Raw genomic sequence first — 21,125 nt, forward strand, 5'->3', positions numbered from 1 at the left:
GAGTCTGCCCCTTGGTTGCCAGAGGTGATTTTTGCTTTCCTGTGTCACATGAAAGCCATGCAAATAGTTTCTATAGCAACAGGTCCTCTCTTTCCTCTGACGCAAAATCCCGAAAAGGTCTCTTGTTCCTTGTTTTCATCTGATTCTCATTTTGCTTTCATCCGCTGCTATACTGTAGATAAAGGTTTTATTTCAATTCTGCTGAGAGCTGCTTCTTAATGGATGCCAGCTGTTAGTTTTACGACACATCAAAGTCTCCACAGCAGTATCTTAATTCTGGGTCAGAGGAGAAATTGTTGCTGGGATACTTAAAAGATTACCTCTAACTTTACTTCTCTCGTTTACTTAGCCGCCCGCTTCCCCCGCCCCCCAGGAAGGCATCTGTGTTTGATCTGAACTGTAGCTGCCATATTAATACAATATGTTTGGAAAGGGCTTGTGCGTTCAACTCAATTAGCTTTTCTCTGAGTTATCCTTAGGAGCATGCAGTTTCCCTTTCATTTGTGGATCTCTCTGCCTTGTAGGACATGCTGTTTTGAAGTAGCATGCAAACATACCCATTTTGCAGCTGAGCCCAAATGTGCAAAAATGTAGAGGACAAGTAGCGTTCTTTAGATCTTCACAGACCATGAGGAATACCTCTCTTCTCCCATCTGCTGCTAGAAAAGATGCATAATACGGGGGGCATGTACTAATGGTGGGGGGTGAGTAGCTAAAGTGATGTTGCAAGGAGTGGCGAACTCCAGTTGAGGCGGAGAAGAGCTTTCCTTTCAATTACAAAGAAATGCATGCTGCAGAGAACAAGGAGCTGTAATCTGTGTGCCTGTTGGACACAGTGCACTAGAGAAACTGTTATACAACAGTAGTGCTTGTGTGAAATTAACCCCATGTTCTGGGCCATTGAGGGCTCTAGTATGCCGAATGCTTCAAATGCAACTCATGTACTTACGTGAAATGTGTGTGGCTTTTTGTTCACTAGTAAACATGGAGAATAAATGTAGTTTAGTAGTTGGGGCTAATTTGTCTAGCCCTACTTTTTTTTTTTTTTGATTTAGAGGGCTAATCTATCTTCCCTTCCCCTCCCTTTTCCTTTCCCCCACCCCCATTAGAACAGTCAGGATAAAACTACAATAGCCCTTCTAGTAGTACAGAAAGATGCAACTGACTAAAACAGCTATGATGGTCTTCCAAGAACAAGTTGGAACAATGGGCGAGTCTTTACTGCATAAGCTAAAAGCCCCATGGCTCTTTGCCAGGGCTGTAGAGCAGACTCATTAATCTCTAAGTGATCTCGGTGCCACTAGAGGGGACAGAACACCACACCCAGAAGATGTGTGGGTTACACGTGCATCTGTCCTGTCTCTTTAGAGTGTAGGTACATTGAGACAGGGACTGTCTGTACAGTGCCTGCTGCCAGTTGGTACTGCTGTAAATCAAGTAACTACTCAAAAGGCTTGGCTGGTTTTGGCAGCGGGGTCAAGTCACTTTATGTAGCCCAATTCAGTCATCCTTGACTGAGCAATTCACCTGGGCAGAGTCACTGTAGCTTGGTGCGGGAGTGAGGCGCGCAACACTGCTTCTTGCCAGAAGTCAGTTTTACAAATCTGGATTGTTCTCAGTAGAAGTCAACCTTCAGAGGAAAGCCAGACTTTTTACTGTTCATTGAAGAAGAAGTTATTTTCAAAGGATGAGTCGGAAGGACTCATCTCAGCAGGGTAGGGCTGCCTCGGAGAGACTCTCTCTTTCAGTTAGGTGCCTTTTGGATGTGCACTACCCCACATCTCATTCGCGCTGCCTGTTCTGCTTGTGGCACTTGCTCGGCAATGCTGATGGGCTTGCTGGAAAGGCTAAATTGATACATCCCTTTTGGAATTCACATGGGCTGCAAAGGGGTGACCTGCAGTGATCAAAGTAGTAGAAATTGCCCTGGGTGAGTTGTTCTGGGCCTCCATCTTGCTACTAATATTCAACAATTTTTTTTTTTTAGGTGCAGGATCAGCAATAAGACAAGATCCACATGAGTGAAAAGCAAAGGGACAAAGTCTTGTGGAGCACCCCCAACTCTGCTTTTGTCTGGATATTGTCCACTTTGGAGTGTAAACTCTTACAGTATGTCTACACTGCAGTTAAAAACTCACTGCTAGCCTGTGCCAACTGACTCTGGCTCACAGGTCTCAGGCTAAGGGGCTGTGTAAGTGCCTTGCGCTAGCTCTGCGACCCTCCTGCTATGCAGGGTCCTAGAGCCTGGGCTGCAGCCAGAGCTGGACTTCTGCACCACAATTAACCAGCCTCTTAGCCCGAGCCCCAAGAGCCTGAGTCAGCTAGCACGGGCCAGCCACAATATCTTCTTCTACTGGTAATGTAGATGTACCATTTGAGGCCTGGAACTGTTGGCTTCCAACTGCACACTTCAGGGCACTGAATACATACAAGCTGCATGGCACTAGCCTTTAGTTCCTGAAAGCTTTTGAGGGAGGAAGGTCTCATGGCCAAGACACTGGACTGGGTTCAAGAGACCTGTGTTCCATTCCTGTCTCTGCAACACCCGCTCTGTGTGACCATGGGCAGGTCACTTAACCTTCTCTCTTTTTCCACCTGTAAAATCAGGATAACACTAGTCTCCTTCACAGTGTAACTTAGCCTTACAATCTCCCTGGTAAATGCATTGAGCTGCTTCGATGGAAGCCTGTAAAGGTCCATTCTGTAAATGTCAATTTCTTCTGACTGTGGGGACTTTTTACCTAGCCTATCATATTAGGGCTGTGCGTGGGGCCTGACACTAGATGCATTCAGAGCAAGAACGTACCGAATTCTCAACCATTCCAAGCCTTTCGCTTGACTGTGCAACAGCTTTGTTTGTAAACCTGTCTCTAACATCACTGCCCACCTATTGTGAACAGCAGCTGCCAGGTTCTTCGCTAATAGCCATCGGGCAGGGTGTCGTAATGCTTGGTGCAATCACAGACCTGCTCTGGGATCTTTTTGCTGAGCCCTCTCTGTTACTCTCAGCAACACTCTTAGGAGGGAAGCATGAGTTCCACTGAAGGCAGCGTTGGCTCTAGTGACACAAGTCACCTATCACGTTTAGGTTTTATATACCACGTCCCGTGCAGTGATGAGCTCTGTAAATTTTGCTGTTTGTTTAAAGTTGTGTCCTTCATAGAACCTCCGGACCCATGATGCTCTAGAGACCTTGTTGCCATTCCATCGTCTCCTCCCCGTTAACCTGCTTTGACACTGGATATTGTCCACTTGGAGCTTACAGTACTCCAGCACCTTTCCCTTTAGCCCTCTGATGCTTGGTATACCCCAAGCAAGGGCAGGAGTAAGAGTGCATGGCGCTTTACCTGTCAGCAAAACCACACCGGCTCTCCCATGAGGTGCTTAGTGTAAATTAGACATGTGCAACAAAGGATAGACAGAGGTGGGGGGTGGATTCATTCTGTGTTTTGCTTTGGTGCAGCAGGAGGCCTCATGGGGTGGAGGCACTTCTTCCCAGTAGCCTTCACAGCATCTGAAGGCAGAGGATGGGTATACAGGAGGGGAGGTCAGATGCTTGACTTGCTAGTGGAGGGAGGCAGTCAGAAACAGGGAGCAAAGCGAGGAAGGCATGAAGGCTTTGGTAGGCGAAGACAAAGGTGGGGATGGAGCCATTTGAGGGCCATTGACATGAATAGGAGCCGTGCTGCTCAATCCCCTAGTTGGCTCAAGCACAGGACTCATCAAAGCATAAACAGAGCCTAGGGCATTTAGAAGGAGAGCCACCAAGGGCTGCAGTGGAGCTGTGTAGCACCTTGAAGGGGTGGACAAGGAATATGATCTTGGTGCAGAAAGAAATGGGGAAAGTAAACGGGTCGATGGGCCCCTCCTCTTCCACACGCCTCCTCCCCCCTCCCCATCTCCATAGGTGTGGAGAGCTTCCCTCACTCCTCGTGGATGCTGTATCCTATCTTCTGTCCTATCACTCACTCTGTTCCCTAGACTAGCCAGGTATTCATGTTGTGGTATCTGCAGTGGGACCAAACCCGTTCAGTTGACCTCTAGAGAGAGCACTGCTGGGATTAGGGTCACTGGGTGTTTGTTGAGTAGGCCAGTCTCGGGAATGTGCCAGATAGCAAACTTCTCCAGCTGGCAAGTAGAGTGGGCCTGCCAGTACTTCACGGAGCAGTGTCCTAAATTACATTTCCTGGCACATGCTGCATGGACACTTCTCTGAGCACAGGATTGTACACCTGAGCAATGTCACCCCGACCGCCCCTGCTGCTGGGATCTGAGCACTGTCCCCTCTCAGCTTTGCTGTCTTTCCATCACCTGCTCCTGCTGCTGTCACCTCTAGTGGGGAAACCCCTATCCTTAGGAAGTGTGCCCCCCCCTCCCTACCATCCTTCCTCCCTCTCCGCTGCCAGAGTGACTATGGGAAGGGGACATGGCTTAGAAAGATTGTAGAGAAGCAGACATGCCACTGTAAAAATGGTCCCCAGCTTGTTCTGTGCCCCCACAACCCCCCCCCCCCCCCCGCTCCGTTTATACCCTGCCCCTGGATATGTGACTTTCCAAAGTTCCAGCTCGCGGCTTTCCAGGTCACTAGCCATTCTTGGTAATGAACACAGAGAAACAGCAGAATATCGCAAATGCTGGTTGCCAGGGTTACCTGTGTACCGCTGATAGCATGCAGGAAATTAAAACAATCTGTGATGGCAATATGTTATTGGCAACAGATGGCAGCTGTTGGGATATGAGTGTCCAAGGAAGGCATAAAAGCAAATGCAGCAGGCACAATTGTTGAATTTGTACATTAACCACTGAGTCACTTGAATACGAAAGCAAAGCTTTTAATGAAGTACAACGGTCACTGGACACCTTTTGTTCTTCTATTAGACTTGCTCTTTTTATGGTATGGTCTAGAAGTTACATGGGGCCCTACTAAATGCTTAGTGTTAACCTGCATGGAGGCCCACAAACGGTGTGCGTGTTAGCAATTAGATGAGTTATTGCCATTGAACTGGCCATATCTCCCATTTAATTGTTAGCTTAGCCCTCTTCTTATTTAGAAGCTGGAGGTTGCTGCTGGAGCGTCTGGCAAAGTTCTCCCTGGCACGAGCAGAACAAATTACTGCCTCTGAAATTCACTTCACTGAACTCCGCTTCGCTCCTGATTGAAAGGCGCTGTCTACTCTTACCTCGGGGCCTTAGCATCCCTTTAACGTCTCCAAACAATCTGGCTTTTCAGAACACTCCTAGAAACAGCAGCGCCCTGCATGACCCTATGTAGCAGGGCATGCTCCTGGGAACAACTTGGGGAGTTGGCATGAGATTACTTAAACCAGAAGTAGACTGAGACTCAGAGCACCACTCTCCACTGCAAACAGCAAAGTCACCAGGCATAGCATTCAAACGGTGCCCATTTGGAACTAGAAGAGCCAAGTATTTGTCTTCCCGCCACCTGCTTGGATTTCCCCATTTTAAAAAAAAAAAGTAACACCCCTTATCTTTGGGGATGGGATGCGCAGCTAAGTTGGGGTATCCATCTGTAAGCCTGTTGGCTCTGCCCCATGCAATACATCTTCTGGGAGAGCATAAGAAGCCAGATAGGCAAGACTGTCAGTTTCTCATAGAACTATAAACCCAGTACTGATCTTGCTAAGGCACTGAGAACGAGCTCGGGACATTCTAACCAGCTGCTGCCTTTATAGAGGCCTAACTCTGTTGCAGGGCACATGATGAAACTTGGGAAGGAGGAAGTATCTTGTCAGACTGTGAAAACTGACCTAGAAGATGCCTTGGTGTGTTTAATTGCCTTTCTCCTCACCTTGCCCTTTTGGTGATACTTTTCAAACATATGGAGACCCTTTGCCTCTCCTCTGAACCCTAGACCAGTTTGACCTCACAAAGTGGCGCATGCAGGAGCCTATACAACATGAGAGGATCCTTAGAACTGTGCCTTCTTCAGTATTGATTGCAATAGACATACAATATGTCAACACACCCATCGGAGGTATGACTGCAACGTATGTAGACATACCCAAGCTAGCTTTGATCTAGCTCAAATAACAATAGCAGTGAAGCCATGGCAGCGCAGGCTTGGATACCTACCTAGGGTCCGGAGTGGGCTTGTACAGCCTGCATTGCCACAGCTTCCATGCTGTTATTGGAGTTTGCTAGATCAAAGCTAGCTTGTGACGTCTACACATGCTACAGTCAGACCTCCAGTTGCCATGTACACATACCCTAGTCTTTACATTCTAGGTTTCTTTTCTCATTCCCACCAACCAGTGGATGTGTTTTGTCCTCTGAACAAATTAGCTTATCTTTAATGACTCTTATTAAAGACAAATTGTGTCTGTGAAGTCTGACATTGCACTGTTGCAGTTATAGGACAAGTGACCCTGTACCAATCAAACTGGATCCTTAGTCTATGCTTAATGGATGCAATTCAGGGCCTACATTCCATAGTCTTAAGAATTGCCAAGTGCTTGTTTGGCTAAGGTGTTCCTGGTGAAAGGGGTCAGAAAACCTAGAATTCCCCATATTTTGCATGTTGTGAATAATTTATATATAATCTCCTGCAAACATTTAATTCCAGATGTCCTGAATGATGCCATATTTGATGAAGATCATGATGAGATGGTAATTGTAAAGGACATAGACATGTTCTCATTGTGTGAACATCACCTGGTTCCATTCGTTGGAAAGGTAACTACCTCACAGAACAGATACTGCAGTGTAAACTATAATTTAAATCTCTCATTCATGTGTGTTTCTAGTTACTGTCTTTTTTTTTTTAAGCTGTAACTATATGCAGCCACTTACTATCTAGAATCATAGCAATCTTCAAAATACAAATTCTGAAGAGTACCTTTATGCAAGCTTTATATGATTTAAGACCCTAGCATATAGTGCTCAACCTTTATCAGTCTAATAGTTTCTGACGTTTTATATCGAAGCTCTTCATGAAGCAGCAGCAAGCCTTCAGGGCAGACATCTTGATATTAAACCAATGCACCTCAGACATCGGCTTTGATCCGTAACAGATTACAGTAACAATTTGAAAAGCCAGCCGGTGCATTTTCGTCAGTTACCGCTGCAGTCTCTGCAGACCTTGGATTAGTGTGCTCTTTTAAATGAATAGTCGGGCCTAGATTTCCAAGAGTGACTAGTGATTTTAGATGCCCAAACTGTGAGAGCCTAACGGGGCCTCAATTCCAGACAGTGCTGAGCACCCACCCTTTGAAAATCAGGACTCTTTTAAAAGGTCTCAAGTTGGACACTTCAAAACTGAGGCCTTCTGTCTAAAGATCTTGGTCTCTGTGCTGCTACATTTGATGCCCATGTCAGCTCCAGAAGTACCGGAGGATGGAGCATCTGCACTGCAGTGTCTCCCCATGAAGCACACTTGAGCTGTAGAGATGCAGGTGTTCCCATAGCCTGTAAAATTCTATCCATGCCATTTGTGTTCCCAAATATATTTTCTTGGAAAATAAAATACCTGCAGAGAAGCCCAGTTATGTATGTCTCCTAGAGGGTGCCATCTCATTCTTGTCTCCTCCCCCCACTCTGCTATATTGCTGGTATTTAATTCTGGAAAGTAAGAGTCTCCTTTCTGTTCTGGCTTTCTATTTGCCTATACTTTGGTTACTGTGTAGGATGTATGTGCTTCTTTCTCATTATTCTCGGGCATTCTGTAAATTATTTTTACATCTAGAAGTTTAGCCTGTGTGGGTTGGAGAAATCCCAAACACCGAACCAGTCCTTTTGCTATGTTCTCTCCCCTTGGGGTGTCTGGACCTTGATTGTCACAGAAGATTAGCTAAATGACTTGGTGTGCTTCTAAGGGTTGTTAGACTAGCCATTCTCCTGTTGGGTACATCAAACATGCTGCAAATGCTCTTCAACAAATGATGTATTTGTAGCGCTGTCTGAAAATTCACAGTTAAGCTGTTCTCTCCAGGCAACAAAAGTCATTGCTTGTTTTCAATTAACTACTGCAAAACCATGTCTCTTACTTTGATCTGAAATGTTTCGTGTCTTTCAGGTGTCAGTTGGTTGATTACCCAACAGAAAAGTGATAGGACTGATCAAATTAGCCAGGTAATTAGGTGGTATTATGATACCTATAGCCACAGGTACAGCAAAATAGGATTCTGAAAGACCAGACTTCCAGGCAAAATTATACACAATTTTGACCCTACACTGACCCTTTCCGACTGCTCTATCTTGGCAAATGCATCCTGTGCTACAGATGACCCATTGGTGTGCCACTGTAATCTGCTCTAACTATAAATCCACTTTAATACGTTAGCTTCTTTCACAACTCTGAACACGTATTTTCTCAGCACAAATCTGAAAAATTTGTCACTGCTTTTAGGACAGTCTTTAATAATGAGAACTCTACTGTTTCAATATTGTCTATTTACCTATTAAACATGAATGCTCAGACAATAAATGCATATTTGAACAGGATGGAGGATGGCTTTAATTTCATTGGTCTTCTGCAGTATCAGTGTCCCAAGAGTTGTCCCTTAATTCTTTTTTTCAAGTGCATTTCAGTTTGCACACTAAGCGCTTCTTCCCATATGAGCTTTCCAGCTAAAGGAAAAAGGATAGTTTTTTCTTCAAAAGATATATATATATTTTTAATTCCTTGAAAGAAGGCTGCATTTATTTTAGCTTAACTTTTCTGTGCTGAGTAATGCTAAAACAATCTCTCTGTTGCACCTGACTTAAATTCTGCATGTTAGTGTGTAAGCCATCCTGACACTTGGTGTATAAGTTGTGATTTCTTCCAAAGTACTTACCTACTTTAAAAAAAGATACTGAACTCACCAGCACTCTGTCTCTGCTTGCTCTTTAATCTTTCAGACTTGCATGGTCGCATGTCCTCACCCTATGCTAAAGATTCTGGATTTGAAACAGGAGTGGGTCTAAAAGTTTGAGATGAGGCAAATGAATATTTCAGAAAGTATGCGTGAGTGTTAAAGCTGTCTTGAAGAGTATTTTGATCCAGTTAATGGTTTGTTCCCCTTTCTCTAGGTACATATAGGTTATCTTCCTAACAAACAAGTCCTTGGTCTCAGCAAGCTTGCTAGGTAAGTGCTAATTTAATGAAAGCGATGCTAATTTGTAAAAAGGATTCCAGACTGTGTTAAGTGTGCTGATCTGTAATCTGGTCCCCTTCTAAAGTACAGCAGACGGTAGCAGTACCTCGTGTTCTGGATTTGGGTTTACAGCAGTCCTTCTCGTTAAGACTACTGGAAAACAAAAGCTAAATTGCAACTCCTTATTACTTTAAACCACACCTTGGGAGTGTGCAGATTGGGGACAGATTCATAATTTTGCTGAAGACTATTCAAAAACACTGGTGTATAGGATATACGAAGAACCCCAGAGTTACGAACGGACCAGTGAACCACACACCTCACTTAGAACCGTTAAGTACACAATCAGGCAGTAGCAGAGACCCAAAAAAAAAAAACCCCAAAAACCCCCAACCAAAAAAGGGCAAGTACAGTACTGTGTTAACCATAAACTACTTTAAAAAAAAAAGGGAAAAAGGAGGAAAGCAGCATTTTTCTTCTGCATAGTAAAATTTCCAAGCTGTATTACGTCAGAGTTCATTGGCTGTAAACCTTTGAAAGAACAACCATAATGTTTTGTTCAGAGTTACGAACATTTCAGAGTTACGAACAACCTCCATTCTCAATATGTTAATACCTCTTGAGGTTCTACTGTGCAAAAGTGATGGCAAGTGATTATTTTAGGGAGCACCAGTCTTTGGAAGGCAGGCAAATAAGCCCACTAAAGTTGATTATCTGTTTGCTTGGACACTGCATTATACGGTCAAACTCCAGAACTTGTGAATGGTAAACAAACGTGATTTAAAACTAACTCTTTCTGGATTATGTTCATGATTTGAATCTAAGACTTTCATATCTACATCAGTTGACTCTTCAATTAAATCTGACATTTTTGTTTCACTATAACCTGCAGTGAACAAGCCTAGAGATGGATTTTATGGATGAATTTCAGATTAGGGACCAAAGTAATTATGATGCATTTCAGAAACCTATTTGTTGTCGCATAAAAAGCTTTCCCCCAGCATGTGGCCTTATGTCAAGTGCTGTGCTGAATCAGTTGTAGCAAAAGTGGCATTTATGGAGTGATAATGTAGCAAATATGCCCTTTAGTGGAGACAATAATAGAAGGTTCTCTTCTGAAAAAAAACTCTGAAGAAGTTGGCTGTTGTTTGGAAAGACTATGTAGGAGTTCATTTATTCTCCTTCTGATACATGTGTAAATCCTCTGTAGCTCCCAATAGCAATAATGAGAGTTAAACTTGTAAATCAGCAGGCATGCTGGGTTTTCTTAGCAGGGAGGGAGTGGGTCAAATATGCCACTAAAGCACTTTAAATGCAGCTGGTCCCATTTTGCACTTTGTTTGCGTAAGAATGTATCTGATTCAGAGCTGGAGAGAGACCCTTATACCATGAACAAGCAATCTTTGTTAAAATAACCTCAGATTGCAGGGTGCTCATCAGTCCACACGTTCTATCTCACATGGTCTGGCAGCTAGAAAAGCTGAACTTTGCCCTAAGTAACCGGCTCAGGCAGACTGTTCAAAAGACTCTGGAAATTGTGTTGTATTTCATTGGCACAAAACTCTGCGTGTCTGTATGTAGCATGCATTGTAGAAACGCAGGATGAGAATTTGTTGAGCTATTTTCAGCATCTCCACTCTGTATCTTTCTGTTTACCTGGACAAAAGCTTGTGGCATACAATTTTTGTTTTTCTTTCATTGCCACTTAGTACTAGAAACCTTTCTGATGAGTGGCATTTCATGATTCATCTCTTCTGTTGATCAGCACTCTTGTGGCTGGAACTTCAAGAATAACTTGTTTGTTGTTGTTTTTGATTAGGGTTTCTGAAGGTGACTGTTCTTACTAAAAGTATTCTCTAACATTTTACAGACCTTTATTTATCGAAGGGTTTTAATTTTTGACATTTTCAAACTGCTCAGGATCACAACTGAAATATAAATCAATTGGATTGAGTTTACATTTGTCTGCAATTGTCTCTGAATTGCAGTGGTACAAAGGAAAAGGAGTACTTGTGGCACCTTAGAGACTAACAATTTATTTGAGCATGAGCTACAGCTCATGAAAGCTTATGCTGAAATAAATTGGTTAGTCTCTAAGGTGCCATAAGTCCTCCTTTTCTTTTTGCAAATACAGACTAACACAGCTGCTACTCTGAAACCAGTGGTACAAAGGAACTATCAATTTAAGAATCACTTGTCTTGCATGGTTCTTAATAGAGATGGCAATACAGTGCTAAAAGTGTATAATTTTCTTCCCATCTCTCTTAGCAATTGGTATAGAATCACACTGTGGGGTTTGTAATATTGACCTGTTGTATGATTTCAGGCTCTGATCCTGTCCTTAGGAAGTCAGTGTGAAATCCCCATCATTTTCAATGGCAAAAGATCAGGCTCTTAGATTGCAAAATATTATTCAGAGTCCTAATTTGTTTTCAAAACCTGTGGTAAAAAACAGACTGGATGACCAAACAGTATATCCCTTCCTTGCCCTATTTAATGCAACCTAGGGCTCAAATTAAGATTTGTGAGGCTGCTGGTGCTGTGGGTCTAATCTATACTAATAGGATTAGTCTAATGAGTTTGTATAGTCAAGGATGACCTGTGTTCAGTAAACAAACACCTTTCTCTGGATTTTAAAAACATGGCTTGCAAATAATCCTGTTACAAATATAAATGTACTTTCAGATCCTCTTCTAGTCGAAGGCTAAGAATATTTGTCAATATCAATTTTTTTTACATTTGTTTTTCAATATTTCCTATCCGTGTTGGTGCTACTTTCTGTAAACTGACTGGTAACACACCCCTTGCTCTTCAGTAAAGGGGCTTATTTTGTCAAAACCCTTCCTCTGAAAATGATGCTCTCTTGCTTTTTCACAAGTGTCTAATTAATGGCCTAGGCAGGGCAATGTGTGTCTGGTTTCTGTCTAGACTGACAAGACCAATATAAAAGCCTTGTACAGAAGCTTCTTGACATAGCCAATGGGCTATCTTATTAAGCATTCAGGATTTGCATACATAACTACTCCTTCACCATGTTGAAGTTTTGTCTCTCTAAATGTATAGATTACAGTATTCTATTGATGCACCACCCCACTGCCTGCATGATAATACTGTACCGGAAGTGGGTTAAATCTGCAGTCCAATTGAAAAGCAGTATTAAGATCCCTGTATTTATTTTTTTAATTAAATAGTGGTGGTTATCAGCATGGCCCTTGGAGCATATCTCTTGGGTTAAAAGTACCAAAACCAATCCCAATATCAAACACCTGTTGCCTTGAAGTTCAGATGGGCCCAGTCTATAGCCTTGAAGGTACAAAAAGAAAAGGAGTACTTGTGGCACCTTAGAGACTAACCAATTTATTTGAGCGTAAGCTTTCGTGAGTGAGCTGTAGCTCACGAAAGCTTATGCTCAAATAAATTGGTTAGTCTCTAAGGTGCCACAAGTACTCCTTTTCTTTTTGTGAATGTAGACTAACACGGCTGTTACTCTGAAACTTTAAGGCACAGTGTGTTGTAGCTTCCAGGAACAGCCTTGGGGAGCCTTCGTTTGATGCCTGACTCCATTGCAAAATCCCCAAATAAAGCTATTGTAAAGGATGCTACAGAACTAATGGGTCACAGACCAGGCCCTTCAAAAGCAACAGCCAAACGAAAAGCCACGGGGAGCTGGAAGAGACCACAGTTTGTTACACCAGGAAGGATGATACATCTGCTGCTGTATCCTGTTGCAGGCTGGGAGAGTGATCAGCTGCTGTAAACAACCTTGTCATTTAAGAAATGCAGGCCAGATGCTAAGCTGCCATGAGGATTTCCTTTCCCAGCAGACACTGGGGCAGATCATTAGCATGGCTTTTTACACGCTTAAATGTTCACTGTGTGACCACTGTTAAATCCTCATGTAGGAGGTGCAATTGTAACCTTTGGATGGGCTAGAGTTCACTTCATTTCTGGTCTCCAGTGCCTTTAAAAAAAAACTCCAACTCCCATAGAAAGTAGCTGGAGACCCAGAGTTCAGTCTGTAAGGATTTTCAGCAAGGATTGCACAGGGTCAACCACACCACATTCAAGTCCCAAAAGGAACTAAAGAAATTAATTTAATTAAATAACTTTATAAAATCTTATGATAAAGAAACAAATAATATAATTTTTACAGCATGACATGGCTATTTGATAACCCACAGACTTTACCTTCACATTTATACATAAACATAAATAAAGAAAACAAATTAAAATTTGAACAGGTCAGGCCCCACAGAAATACAGGGAGAAGAAACTGAGAGTTCCCAAAAGCTTAGGTTTTGTTCACCTAAGTCTGAGTCTTTGATCACCAAATCTATAGTCTTCTGAGTCTAAAACAACATCTTCCCTCCACTTGCTTGTAGTCAGAATTAGGGTGACCAGACAGCAAATGTGAAAAATCGGGACAGGAAGTGGGGGGTAATAGGAGCCTATATAAGAAAAAGACCCAAAAATCGGGACTGTCCCTATAAAATCGGGACATCTGGTCACCCTAGTTGGAATCCACGCAGACTCTTCCTCTGCCGAAATCACTGCTAGCCAGTCCGCTAACTCATTAACCAACCACTCAGTTAAGTGTATAGATTTAAAGAAAACCCTGTTACAAGAAAGTACAAAACCGAGACCAGCAAAATAGAAATGACTCTTTCCCCATGGCTACACTTAAAGCAAAGTTGGTGACTCAGATGAGTGGAGACAATTTAACTAGAACAGTTTGGCTAAAATCAAAACATTCAAAGCATACACTTAAAATAGAAGTTATTTTTCCCTTCCAATTTCCCCTGGCTATCATTAGCATTACCAGGCTTCCCTGTCAGAGAGTTCACAATATACTAACCTGCTGCAAAATGTTTCAGAGTTCAGGACAACAGCCTGCTTCCTGCTCCTGGGCTCAGCTTCTCCCAACTCACACAGGGCACATGGCCTTTTGCAAAGCAGCTAAGCCGAACACTTGCCCACAGGGCATCTGACCCTGGCAACAGGGAACACATTGGAGCAGACCCAAAACTGCCACACCCAATTCCAGAAGCTTCTAGATGTGGAGTGCTTAATCTGCCTAGCAACAATGACCCAGACACAACTCACAGCAACCTCCGCCCAATGGGTCTCTTAAAGAGAGATCTCCCTATTAGGCACATGGCTTACACAATAACCAAGATTTTGTTTCTTTCTAGGATTGTGGAGATATACAGTAGAAGACTACAGGGTAAATAGACTCTTTTATTCTTACAGAGAACACTACCACATACGTCATCACTTTCGGGGGGGAAGCAGGCCAGGGTATGTCCCATAGGCAGATCACTACAGCAGGGCTGTATCTGGGCAGATTTTCAATGGGAGTCATGATCCAGGCATTTCAAGTCCTGTCCTGTGTTTTCTAACTTGCCGTTATCCTGAAAAGCAGAGTCTCCCCATGAAAACTGACTCCGGCTATGAGACCAACTCAAGGGAAAGGTGCTGGTTAAAGTAGAGCTGCCGGGACCAAGTGAGGTCACTGGCAGTTTGGGGGCTGTCCTGCTGTCCAGAGGGATGGCTCCAGGAGGTGGAATTCAAGAGCCGTTGTGGTACTGAAGATACTGTATGTTGAATCCTAAAAGAAATACCCAAGCCAGGATGAAACATGGGCAAAGGACAATAGCCATCCTCAGAGATGAGCCACATTCCCAGGCACTTCTAAGAACCACACAGCTACTAAAGAAACTGAGGTTGCTCACAAGGGCTGTATTTTCAGCCTTCGTAATTCCCATTAGATGTTTCTATCTTTCCTGTTCCCCTTCTTGTCTCATGATGGTCTTTTTATCCCAATTGCCCCACTATGTTTTGGTCCTAAAACCACTACAGGAGGAGGAGGAGAACTGCTCTTGGCTGTGGATGCAGGTCGGGTTGGGTTCAGCCTGAGCTCTCCTGACTCACTGTTCTGTGACTAGACTTGACCTATTCTTGGTGGCAAAGTTCTCAAGATGGTTTTATAGGCAGCAGGGGCCAGCATGGCAGCACCAGGTGAATATAGGACACAAGAACTCTAGACTGCAGGAGATTGTGGCACGTCACTATTCTGCAAAGCTTTAACTTGCACGCTTAAAAAATTCCTTAACACACAAAAGGAAAACCACAGATATCTTGCCCTATGTCAAAGAAATGAACATGTGAAAACCACTGTGCAAGAAAACCAAACTTAATGGAGTGTGCAGATTTTGCATAAGTCATGGCGCTACATACAGACTCCTGCATGCACGTATGAAAGTAAAAAATAAGGCTTCCCATACCCAACTATGTGAGAGAAGCCTGCACTAACATTCCCCCAAGCTACATATCCAGAAAGTACAGAGTTTGAGGGCAGTTCCTCTTGGAAACAGGAATATGCTGTTGAATAGTGTCACTTTTCCTCTCCATGAGATACAGCCACACACGGCTATTGTTTGTGCGTCTGCCTCTGAACTCCCTGTTGTCTCTACAGTTCAGGAGCGCCTTACAAAACAAATTGCAGTAGCCATCACAGAAGCCTTGCAGCCTACTGGAGTTGGAGTGGTTATTGAAGCGACGTAAGTGACCATATACACTGCTGTTCTCTGTAGTAACATAATGGTGCTGGGTATTGCCCCGGCAAGGAGGATACACGGCAACCTGCCAAAATGTATTCCTCGTGCATTGCCTCTCTCACTCCTACAGCTAGCATATCATGCCCCACGCGTACAATGGAGCCATATAACAGTTTGGCCAATGTGCTATAATGCAGGAGTACCTCCCGGCCAGTCAGCATGCCATGGTAGTGGATTGGAGCCTTTGCACTGGGGGGGGGGGTGTCTTGTTACCTTACCTCATGGTGGCAGCTGATCGCTTAGCCAGCAATTCAAAATAGATCCTTAAACATGGATCCATTGTGATGACTAATTTTCTGTCATCATTACATGCTGAAGACTTCCAGTAGCAGATCTTGGCTCCAATCTAGAAACAAACATTTTGGTGTGATAGGCCTGGCATGAACACACAGCACTTTAGGTGAGGTTTTCAGAAGGCGCCTAAGAATTAGGAACGCCAGTGCCACTGACAGGGATCAGGAGCTCCTTTGAAAATTCCAGCCTTGGGCCTTTTCCCAGACTCTGCCTTAAGTGGATTATCTGAAATGCTTGCAATTTAAACCTAGCACTGGGAAATGATTGTCCCCTGCTTCTCATAGCAATGCTCAAGCCTGCCTGATTTCCCCTCTTCCCCTTTTCTTTCTTCTAGACACATGTGTATGGTAATGCGCGGGGTGCAGAAGATGAACAGTAAAACGGTCACGAGCACAATGTTGGGTGTATTCCGGGAGGATGCAAAGACTCGGGAAGAGTTCTTAACCCTCATCCGAAGCTGAAGCAGTGCCACTCGCCGAATGCTCTCTGCAGGTCGCACTGTCCGTGCCGCTGTCTGTTCTTAACTCTTTGTGCAGCTCGTTTTTAACTAAGTCGTGCGTTCTAATATGTGCAGTGAAAGAATTTTGACAGTAAGTCAAAAATGTAACCGTGAGGTAGGCCCTATGGATATCTATGCTGTCTCTTGTGTCACAGGATAACCCAGCTACCGATAGTTTTTAAATATACTTGCTCAATCTAGACTACAATTTATTGCCATTGAGGAAAAACAGCAGATAGGGGGAAGTGAAAAGAGGTTCTTTATCAATACTAGAACTTTGTTCGGCAGGTTATGTACAACACAGCATAGGAAATATTGAAAGGCTACAGATCTTTGCAAGGTAATCTACGTGCCACGTATACTGCCTCATATCCCTAAGAGGGAGCTTTTGAATGATCTCCACTGACATGTCAGGATTCGTACTGTACCATTAATTGCAAATCTTCTGATATGTCGGTTTCAGTCTTTGAACATGCATGTCCTACCTTTTTATGTGACAATCTGGTGACAGTTGTATTTTGTTAGTATTCACCTTCTCTCCTTTGTGGCTTTAGTCTGTTACAAAGGCATATTGTTATCTTGCTAGTCTCAACATGCAGGGAATTAATTTCAACAATTCAGGGGGCGCAGTCTTATCTCTGTCTGCAAGGGTTTGTGCACCTTCCCCTCTGTGCCTCAAAATGAGAATATTATGCCATTGTAACTGTAGCAGTCACTTTATATAAATTACTGTTTGAGTTTTCAAAGAGCTAACGAATCCAAACAGAGTTTTAACCGTTTTATATCATTTTGAGTTTGCTTTCCTGGATTTTCCAGGTCTTAACTGGGCTAGATAAATATTGTGTGTGTTTGTAATTTAGTCGAGTAAAAATTTCCCTTAGGAAAACTACACATGGGGAAATTAATCCAGAATAAAATAGGTTGTGAATTTAAAAGTGAATTAACTGTTCCTGATTAACTCCACATGTGGACGCTCTTATTCCACAATAAGAGTGCCTTATTCTAAATTATTTTAATCCACTTCCATGATGCTCTTATTGTGGAATTAATCAGGACTAGACAAGCTCTTCCAATATTTCAAACTTGTAATCTTTTCCAACTCAGTGGATCAAAGCCTGGGAACTGAAGTGACTGCTGAACTCTGCATACCAGACACGTCTCTTCTGATGGAACATAATTCCATGTCAGTATAGCCCTGTAAATACATTAGTATGAACTGTTCAGTTGTTGTTGTTCCTCTTTCATGAGGGCAACTGAGCAAAGAACTTCCCAGGAGAGCAAAATGAGTTAAACATATTTTCTGAAACCTCGGCATGTGAAGCAGGCAGTTAATGGGACTTGATTTAATGTATTAAATTATTAGGAAAATGTAATGAGTGTGTTGTAACTCTTAATTGGGACAATATGGTGCACAAATCAAAATCACTCACTTGCTTCTAAAACCAACGGCAAGACCCACAAAATGCCATGCAGACTTTCAAAGAGCGAGAGTCCAAATTCATATAGCACGCTGTCTCTGTTGGTGTGAATGTAAAATCTCTACTACAGGCTAAACTAAAAGGTGAGCTTTGAGCTTGAGTCAGCAAATTATTGCTCATTTATGCACAGGTCGTTAATGCCCCTTTTCATCCTGTGCCGAAAGGAAACTAAAAGTATTTTATCATCAGGCCTGTAGCTCTGCAACAGGGTGAATGTGATAATCAAACGCTGCCCTTCCCTAACTGTCACACTTTGATTGCCAGCAGTCCCCCAGAATGTGTGGATAAAGTTAGTGTGATTGAGGAAAGACACTAAGACATTCGAAGTATTAATAAAAAAACTGTACAATATTCTGAAAACACTAACCTTACTACTCTAGTGTGGGGCACTCTAGAAGTGCCTTTCTATTACAGCAGGCAAACTATTCTGAATCAATCAGTGTTGCACAGAATAAATCCAGAGTTACTCATCGAATTCCCTCCCTCCCCCCAATAATATTGCCTCAGATCTACAGCAGTAGTTCTGGGAGCAGCATTGGGTCCTTGAGTTCAATATATTTTTTAAATATGCTAATTAAGAAGCCTTAAATCACTCTAGTCTGGAATGCAGAGTCAGATTTGTTCTCTCTCCTAGTGCAGCAGCTCTAGAAAAAACTTGAGCACCAAAGTGTTTTACACAGAGATACATTTTCCTGTGATCACATGCTTGCTTTGAAACTGTCAAGTCTCTAAAGCACAGTCTTAGGCCAGGTCTACGCTACAAAGTTGTTGATACAGCCATGTTGGTCAGAGGAGTGAAAAAACCACACCCCCTCGCTGATGTAACTATGCTGGCAAAACCGCCAGTGTAGACACAGCTATACTGACAAATGCAGGATGGTCTTCAAATTATTGGGATGCCACAACAGAGTGGTTCTCTCGGTGGTGTTGATGTCCTTGGGGGAGGGACAGCTCAGTGGTTTGAGCGTTGGCCTGCTAAATCCAGCGTTGTCACTTCAATCCTTGAGGGGGCCATTTAGGGATCTGGGGCAAAAATAAGGGACAGTACTTGGTCCTGCTGTGAAGGCAGGGGACTAGGCTTGATGAGGTCCCTTCTAGTTCTATGAGATAGGTATATCTCCATATATATATATTTTTTAAATGTCCTTTAGGGAGGGGTATTGCTAAATGACCAGGAAAACTCTCTGTCCATATATACTGTGTCTACACTAAGGGGATATATCAGTATAGCTGTAGTGGGAAAGCCTATGTAGGGTAGACTAGCCCTTACTCTTCTAGAGGTAACGGAAGGGGTTGTGTTTTTTAACCACTTATCTCTATTAAGGATAAAGTCCACGTTACACCACCACGCTTCATTATTTACGTCATCATGATCTGTAGTCCTTGAAACATACCTCTATGTACATGTGGCCTTGGATTTTGTTCAGATGTTTGTAGGATTTGGTGCATTTTGGAACACTTTGTGACTCCAGTGAGTTTTAACTACATCCAGTGTATATATGTACACTACACAGTCTGCTATTGTACCCCATAAAAGTCTATTGAGTTTAAAACATTACAGTATTATCCTTTGGAACGTATTAGCGTGGCTTGCAACTGTATGAGATTACACCATCCAGCCTGTACACAGAGCAGCAGCATAAATATAAACCAGGGACAGAGGGGTGGAGTGTGCAAAACTTTTTAGGAGGGGGAGAGAAGCTGCAGCTGCTGTTTCCATCCAGCTTAGGTTTTGCTTTCTTTTCCCATCACCTCCTCTCTTGGGCCTACCTCTGCAGCCTGTTCAGGCCTAGTACCTGCCGTGTTGTGCTGCTAGAGACCACATCTCTGGCCTCCTACCCCCTCACGACACAGGCCGCAATTCCTTTAGAGTCCTACTTCCCCACGTCTCTGAGGCAATGGCTGAAAGCCACACCATGGTCTCTCCCCTGCTGAGTGTTCTGCCTTTTCCCTTCCTCACAATCCAGAAGTCTGAGCCTTGGTTTGTCTTAACTTTCATCACTTTAATTCAAACAGCCTGACAAAACCAAAATAGCACCTGCCACACCAGCTAGCTGTGGGAACTACTTTTCCTGAGGCGGCAGAGGATACAGAGCGAGAAAGGAGCCCTAGCACTCCTTTAGTGTGTCAATAACGGAACAAAGGCTCTGTGTGCCTCAACGCAGCAGAAGCACCAACTGATCTTGGATTTGCAGCTTCCCCTTTTCAGCTGAGTTGGGACAAATCCCACAGCAAGACTGAAATTTTGACCTTTAGGCCACGTGTTAAGTCCCAGAACACTGCCCTGGACTGCCCCTGCTGCCTCTCCCAGGTTGGCTTCTGCTCTTCTGGCATCATTTCTAGCACAAAAGCAGGGGTGGCCTCAAGAGAACTGCAGCAAAGTAGGCCAGAGGCTGGTACTGCCTCCACATCAGGTTTCCTTCTCCCAGCAGAGAACCGGTTCTACTGGAAGGCCAGTGCTGGGACAGCCAGAGCTTAGGGGCCTGAATGTGCATAGCAGCTAGGGTGACCAGACAGCAAGTGTGAAAAATCGGGACAGGGGTGGGGGGTAATAGGAGCCCATATAAGAAAAAGACCCAAAAATCAGGCCTGTCCCTATAAAATTGGGACATCTGGTCACCCTAATAGTAACAGGGAGGCTATCATGGTATATTAGACCCAGACCTTCCCAGGATCGAAGGTGGACACTGGTGCATCCCCAGAGTACAAGACATCCCTGCTCCCACCTGCATGGGGCCTGCTCCCATCGGCCGGCCCCTGCCTCTGTCACTCCACACTGAGTCGCCTTCCCCGTTGCATTCTCCTGCATCAAAGCCACGTCTGGTGCTAAGTCCCTCCTGGACAGGGCCAGTGCTCCACAAAACCAGTCCAGTCTGGCTTAAGCCAGACAAAAGGCCTCCCTACCACGGTCAGTGAGCATCAGAGCCAAGCCCAACCCATAGACTTGGGTGGCAGTAAGAGGAGAGAAGGATGCAGCTAATAGCTCAGGGCTGACTGGGAGCATACAGGAACGTGCTTCCTTTGTTTGTTGCCCGACTCTAGGCTGGGTATGATGAGAAGGAAACCAGACAGGGGTGTGGTTACAAGAAAGCAGTCCAGCTTCCTGGGCCTGGTTCTCCTTTACTTACACTGAGCTCCCTTT

At 43.8% G+C, this 21,125-nt stretch overlaps 1 protein-coding gene across 1 annotated transcript in view; it reads left to right on the plus strand.

Moving 5' to 3' along the window:
• GCH1 (GTP cyclohydrolase 1) overlaps nt 1-19,538 on the plus strand; it is a 31,305-nt gene extending 11,767 nt beyond the window's left edge. The window contains exons 2-6 of the mRNA XM_073350071.2: nt 6,584-6,693; nt 9,031-9,086; nt 14,288-14,319; nt 15,571-15,655; nt 16,341-19,538. Of these exons, the coding sequence (XP_073206172.1) occupies nt 6,584-6,693; nt 9,031-9,086; nt 14,288-14,319; nt 15,571-15,655; nt 16,341-16,467 (410 nt within the window). The 3' untranslated portion in view covers nt 16,468-19,538. The remainder of the gene's footprint in view (nt 1-6,583; nt 6,694-9,030; nt 9,087-14,287; nt 14,320-15,570; nt 15,656-16,340) is intronic.
• The last annotated feature ends 1,587 nt before the right edge of the window (nt 19,539-21,125 follow it).

The sequence above is a fragment of the Lepidochelys kempii genome, chromosome 6 (genome assembly GCF_965140285.1).
Source record: "Lepidochelys kempii isolate rLepKem1 chromosome 6, rLepKem1.hap1, whole genome shotgun sequence".
In the NCBI taxonomy this organism is placed as follows: Eukaryota; Metazoa; Chordata; order Testudines; family Cheloniidae; genus Lepidochelys; species Lepidochelys kempii.